General features: G+C 55.7%; 1 protein-coding gene across 1 annotated transcript in view; it reads left to right on the top strand.

Annotated features, from left to right (window-relative positions):
• Nucleotides 1–4,186: 4,186 nt before the first annotated feature.
• MMP24 (matrix metallopeptidase 24) overlaps nt 4,187–6,000 on the top strand; it is a 44,658-nt gene continuing 42,844 nt past the window's right edge. Inside the window, exon 1 of the mRNA XM_056121636.1 lies at nt 4,187–4,393. Within this exon, the coding sequence (XP_055977611.1) occupies nt 4,202–4,393 (192 nt within the window). The 5' untranslated portion in view covers nt 4,187–4,201. The remainder of the gene's footprint in view (nt 4,394–6,000) is intronic.

The raw sequence follows: 6,000 nt of genomic DNA, 5'->3' as shown, positions 1-6,000 counted from the left end.
TCAAAAATATACTTAATATTTATCGACTGAAGAAGGCTGAGCGAGGTTATGAGAGGACTCAGTTTCCCCACTGCAAAGAGCTCAGGCGCAAATGCAATTCTTTCATGTTTTGTTTGTTTAGTTTTGGGTTTGGGGGTCATGCCCTGGGATGCCCAGAAGCTTCCCTGGCTCTGTCAGGGTATTGCTCCCTACTGGGTGGGGAGATACAAATGTAGTGCCTGCGATGAATCCCATGCCCCAGGGATTCCCAGTGCAAAGCTGGTGACCAGCCCACTAAACTCTCTCTGCTACACTCTGACACGATATTTCCTAAAATGATTGTTGGTGCTAAAGTTTCCCCTGACGTCTGCACAGTGAACTAGATGGCTCAGAAAGCAAATCCCAGCCATTAATATGGTCTTCCTCATGAAGTACAGAGAGCAGGGGCCTATTAGTTTTTCAATGAGGAAGTTAGGGCTGAAAGAGGTGAAAGCCTCACTCAGAGGCACACCACAAATCAGTGACAGTCAATCCTCAGACCCAGATCTCTGTCTCAGAGCCCATGAAGCCACTTCCCTGGTGACTGCAAGCTGGCAAGGTCCTGATCTCAGTCTAGCCTGGGATGAGTGCCACCATGGCTTCTGGAACTGTCTCGGGGATATACTTTATGGAACACCTGATTATACCAACCGCTTTCTTCCGGGAGTGACCTCTGAGCAAAACAAAACAAATAAACAAAAAAACCAAGTAGGTCCTGCGCACTACTGGATGTGCTCCACCACTCAAATCTCTTATCTTACCTCTTAGGAACTTATTCTACAACCTTCCATGGATTCTAGGTCTCATCAAGCTTATGAAGTCTATACTGAACTCATCACCTCCCCTTCCTCCTTTTAGCAACTCTTTCTACAAAGACACTACTGACAGGGCTGGAGCAATAGCATAGCGGGTAGGGCACTTGTCTTGCACGTGGCCGACCTGGGGTTCAATTCCCAGCATCCCATATGGCCCTGCAAGCACTGCCAGAAGTAGTTCCTCAGTGTAGAGCCAGGAGTAACCTGGGCATCGCCGGGTATGACCCAAAATGAAAAACAAAAACAAAAACAAAAACAAACAAACAAAAAGACTACTGTCTTTCTTTAAAAAAAAATTTATTATATTACCATGATTTACCAAGTTGTTCATAATACAATTATTTCAATCCTTAAATGTTCCAATACCCATTCCACCACCAGTATGACCTTTACTCCGCTAAGGTCCCCAGTTTTCCTACCAACCCACCTCAGCCTGCCCCTTTGCACACACAAGCAAATTTACTTCATATCGTTTGAAGCAACACAAAGGCAAAAGGAATTATCAAGCCTTAGACCAATACCAGTCAATTTATGGTAATTGCTACATCTCGCAATGATATTACTGAAGTCATTGTCTGAGGATCTGCTGTGCTAGTTGATGCTAGCTGAGCCTTCTGGGTTATTGTTTATGCTCACAAAACAATATGCTTTCTATGCAACTTTCCCATCAGATTTGCTGCTTTCCTACTAGGCTGACAGTTCCATGAAATTTTGAGGTGTCACATAACCAGGCAAGTAGCTGAATAGTTCTCGAGCTATAGATCAGGACATGTTTAGTGGCATGGCACCAATCTCACCACCAGTGTAACCTCCCCTCCACCATTATCCCCAGTTTCCTACCCACAATCCTGTCTCACTAGAAGGCACAAAATAATTTATTACATATTGCTGGTTACAACAAGATGGTAAGTAGAATTATCAAAAATCCTTTAAGTAAAACAAAATTTGCGACAATTGTTCTATCTCATGCTGGTGTTATTAAAATGATTTCTCTGAGGATTAAGCTGTTTGTTGCTAGTTGAATCTTCTGTCTTACTGTTTTCACTTATTGAGCTTAGTGGGCTTCTGTGCTACTTTTCCATCTAATTTGTTATTCTCCTACTGGGCTGTCAATATTATGGAATTTGTTTTATTTTGTGGTTTGGGTCTATACTTGGCGATGCTCAGGGGTTACTCCTGACTCTGGACCTGGGAATTACTCCTAGCAGTGCTCAGGGGACCTTATGGAATGCTGGAGATAGTACCCGGATCAGTTGCATGCAAGGCAAGTGTCCTCCAGTAGTTCCCCAACTAATGTCTCTTCCTCCTTTGTTCATATTTTTGAATGCTGGGAGGGGGACTATATGGGACATGTATAACATGTTATCCTCCCTACAACCTTGTGAGTAATAGCAGCATAGTCAGGTGATAGAACAGCAGTTATGGCCCATGCTTGGCATGCATCCAACTTAGGTTCATTTCTGGTACCACATGGCTCCCGCAGTCATGTGTGCATAACCCTGGAGATCCCCAGAACCGTGGGGTGGTCCAGGAATCCCTGGCACCACAGAGGCCCAGGCAGCACCACATCCTCAAGCCCAATTGCCTGTTTCCCCCTGTATCTCCTGAGGCTTGGGAGCCTCCTGCATACCTCCCCCCCCAAAAAAAATGACAGAGCCAAGATTCAAAACTAAGTCTGACTTAAAAGCCTATTTCCATTCTACCCCTCCAAACTACCAGGCCACCACAAAATTCCACTTTCCACTCACCAACCCGCTCAAACACACCTTCAATCATTACCACCTCCATTTCCCTTCAGAAAATTATATCCAAGTTTCCTGCTGCTAGGAATCTCAATCTTCATAGTGTTTATTTCTTTACTTTATGGGGTTTATTTATGCTCTTCCCAGAACTTTCCTAAAGACACAAGAGATCTACAGACCCAACACCCCCCCCAAATCCTCCCACTTCCTGCCTGCCTGTTGAAATCCAGCCTCTGCAGCGAGGCCCAGAGTGGGTCAGGCCCACACATGTGTGCTGACTTCACCAAAGTTCTCCTGACCCCTGCCACATACTACATGTGGCCTTTCTCTCTCTCTCTCTCTCTCGGCCACACCCGACAATGCACAGGGGTTACTCCTGGCTCTGCACTCAGGAATTACTCCTGGGGTGCTCAGGGGACCATATGGAATTGAAGCTGGGATGCCGCGTGCAAGGCAAACTCCCTGCCCGCTGTGCTATCGCTCCAGCCCCCTACGTGGCTTTTTTGACCTTTGGGGTTTGCTGCCCTGTACTTCCTTGCACTTGTTTTTACCAACAAACCACGCATTTCTGCATTTCTGGGAATTTCTTTCCTTCTTTTTCCCCCCCTTCTTCCGTTTTTTTCCTTCCTTCTCTCCTCCCTCCCTTCCCTCTCCTTCCTATTTTCCTTCCTTCTTCCCTCCCTCTCTACCCTCCTCCTTCCTTTTTTCCTTCCTTCCTTTCTTCCTTTCTTCCTTTCTTATTTTTTAGCCCACGGAGCGCAGGCGCCTACACACATACAGGCAGTGCTCACCGGGCAGGGCCTGGCTTGTACGCGAGTCCATCTTCCCCACTGGGTGGTCTCTCTCCTGGTGGAGATGGGGACCCCCTCCCGGTGGGGACCCCCTCCCCGCAGGAAAATGAGTTTCACCTTAATTTCACTGCGTGTCTCCCAGACCTGTCCCCCGGCGCCCCCTTCCCCTCCCACTCCTCGGTTCCCTTCATTGCTCTCGTCCTGCCCGCCAGGGGCGGCTCCGCAGACCCCCTTCTCCCGCGCCACCCCATCACCAGACCGTCCAAGGCCGAGTGTTCAGGGCGGCTCCTCAATCCCCTCCCCCGGGGCTGACTCTCAGGCACCCCCCTCCTCCGGGGGCCACCCCGTCCCACCCGGCCCCCGGAGGGCGCATCCTTCGGCTTTGGTACCCCGGGTGTCCTCCCACCCCCGGCCCCGGGGCGCCCCGAGTCTCCGGGTGGAGAATAACTGATGCTCCCGCGGCGCTCCCAGCCCCCCTCCTCCAGTCCCACCCCTCCGGCTCGGGCCTCCCGAGTTGCTCTTTCGGCCTCGGCGACCCCCGGGCCCGCGCCGCCGGCCGGCGCGCGCAGGTCCCGCCCGGGCGCTGCCCCCGCGGCCCCGGCCGCCCCCTGCCGGGGCGGGGCGCGCAGAGGCGGGGGGCGCGCGGGCGGCCGAGGCGGCGGCGGTGGCGGCGGCGGCGGCGGCGGCGGCGGCGGCGGGCGGGCTGGGCGCGCGTCCGCGGCGCCGTGACTCGGCGGCTCCGCAGCGGCTGCAGCGGGAAGACCCGGCCGGAGCCGCCGCCGCCGCCGCCGCCGCCGCTGCCATCGCAGCCGGGCGGCCGGGCCCCGCCGCGGGGATGCCGAGGAGCCGGGGCGGCCGCGCCGCGCCGGGGCCGCTGCCGGGCCGGGCCGCGCGCCGGAGCCGCCGGCGGGCCCCCGGGCGGAGGCTGCTGCCGCTGCTGCTGCTGCCCGCGCTCTGCTGCCTCCCGGGCGCCGCGCAGGGGGCGGCGGCGGCGGCGGCCGAGGCGGAGGCGCCCTTCGCCGGGCAGGTGGGGCTGCGCGCGGGGCCGGGGCGCGGGACCTGGGGGCAGGGCGGGGGGGGGCGGCGCCGGGCCTGGGCCGCGGCCGGGGTTGGGGGCGCGCGGGGGTGGGGGGATTCGCGCCCCGGGTGGGGGCGAGGGCGAGGGATTCGCCCCCCACCACCGGGACTGGAGGTGGCTGGTGGGGGGGGGGGCGCCGAGCTGGGCCGCGCCGAGGACCGCCGGGCCCGGCACCGCTTCAGCACCGCGGACAGGGGCAGGGGCGGGCGCGGAGCCGAGGGTCGTCGGGACGCCGGCGGCGGGTGTGTGGCCTGGATGACTATGTGTGAGGGAAGCCGTACAACGCCCGGGAGTAAATAGTAAGCGCTGACAGTCTGTTGTGGGTTGGGAGCAGCCGCCGAGGTTGTGCAAGCTGGAGAAGAGAGAGGATCCGGGGGCTTCGGGAGAGGGCGAGCAGGCCGGGGGGGACAGGAGAAGATCTGGACCGCTGTCTTGGGAGCTCGTCACGTGGAGGGGGGATAGACTTGCTTGGCCGGCCCCGTGGCCCCGCTGGGCAGAACTAGGGCCAGCACGGGGTGGGGGTTGGGGAATAGGGGTTGCAAGAAGGTACATTTCAGCTGGAAACGGGGAGAAGTTTGCAGCAATCAGAGCTGCTCCCCCGACCGGGCTGGGCAGCTATGCTGTCCGTGACATGTGCAAGCCGGAACCCCAGGAGGGGACTGGGTGCAGGCGTGCATAATACCTGCATGGAAACCTGCCCCGGCTCCCGGGTGCTCGCTGTGCTGTTTTCTGTGAGTTCCGTGGTTGAGCCTCATGGCATCATTGTCATTATTATGGCCCTGTGACTGATGAGGATACAGACCCAGAAACTTAAGCCAAGGTCACGCGGCTAGTGAATGACAGACTCGGGAGTCCACACTAGGCAGGTGGACTCGAGGACCCCCGGCTCTTTCACCAGGACATTATCCTCGGTTGCACCAAAGGGCAAGTGGACGGCTCATTTCCTGGCTCTCCACCCCAGGCCTGAGGTTCTGAGAGTCGTGTTGGAACAATGTTTGCTTTGTAGAGGGAAATCAGACAGATTGCCTTGGGAATCCTGAGAGGGGTGTGCGCGTTGGAGCAGAAGGACCTGCTGGAACAGGGCGTCAAGAGAGCATGAGACTCAGGCAACCCCTAAATTCTCTGAAATTCACTGCAAAGATGTGTCTGTATGTGCCGTTGTGCGTTTTTCAAGAAGAGAGGCTCAGAGAGTTTCTTCAGCCTCTAAAAGGCATGCATGGTCCCCCCAATTAGAGTGTGCTGGAAATCTGTAGGCCCAGCTGGTGGTTATTTCCCAAAGTTCTTAGCATTGCTGCATGACTTCTCGTGGAAACTCTCTAGTCAGTCTAGGTTTCTAGCTCTCATGTGAAAGTAGTGTTGCGTAGTGCCTGTCCTATAAGAAGTGCAATCCCAGGGGCTGGAGGGGCGGTGTAGTGGTAGAGTGCTTGCCGGGCATGTGTGAAGGCGTGGCTTCCATTCTCAGCATCAGAAAAATTAGCATCTGGGCTAGAGAGATGGTACAGTGGGTAAGATGTTTGCCTTGCATGCAGATCACCTTGGTTCAATCCCACATGATC

Source organism: Sorex fumeus, unplaced genomic scaffold (genome assembly GCF_029834395.1).
Source record: "Sorex fumeus unplaced genomic scaffold, SorFum_2.1 ptg000044l, whole genome shotgun sequence".
Taxonomy (NCBI): Eukaryota; Metazoa; Chordata; class Mammalia; order Eulipotyphla; family Soricidae; genus Sorex; species Sorex fumeus.
The sequence above is the reverse complement of the archived record's forward strand: the minus strand, read 5'-3'. Positions and strand labels throughout refer to the sequence as shown.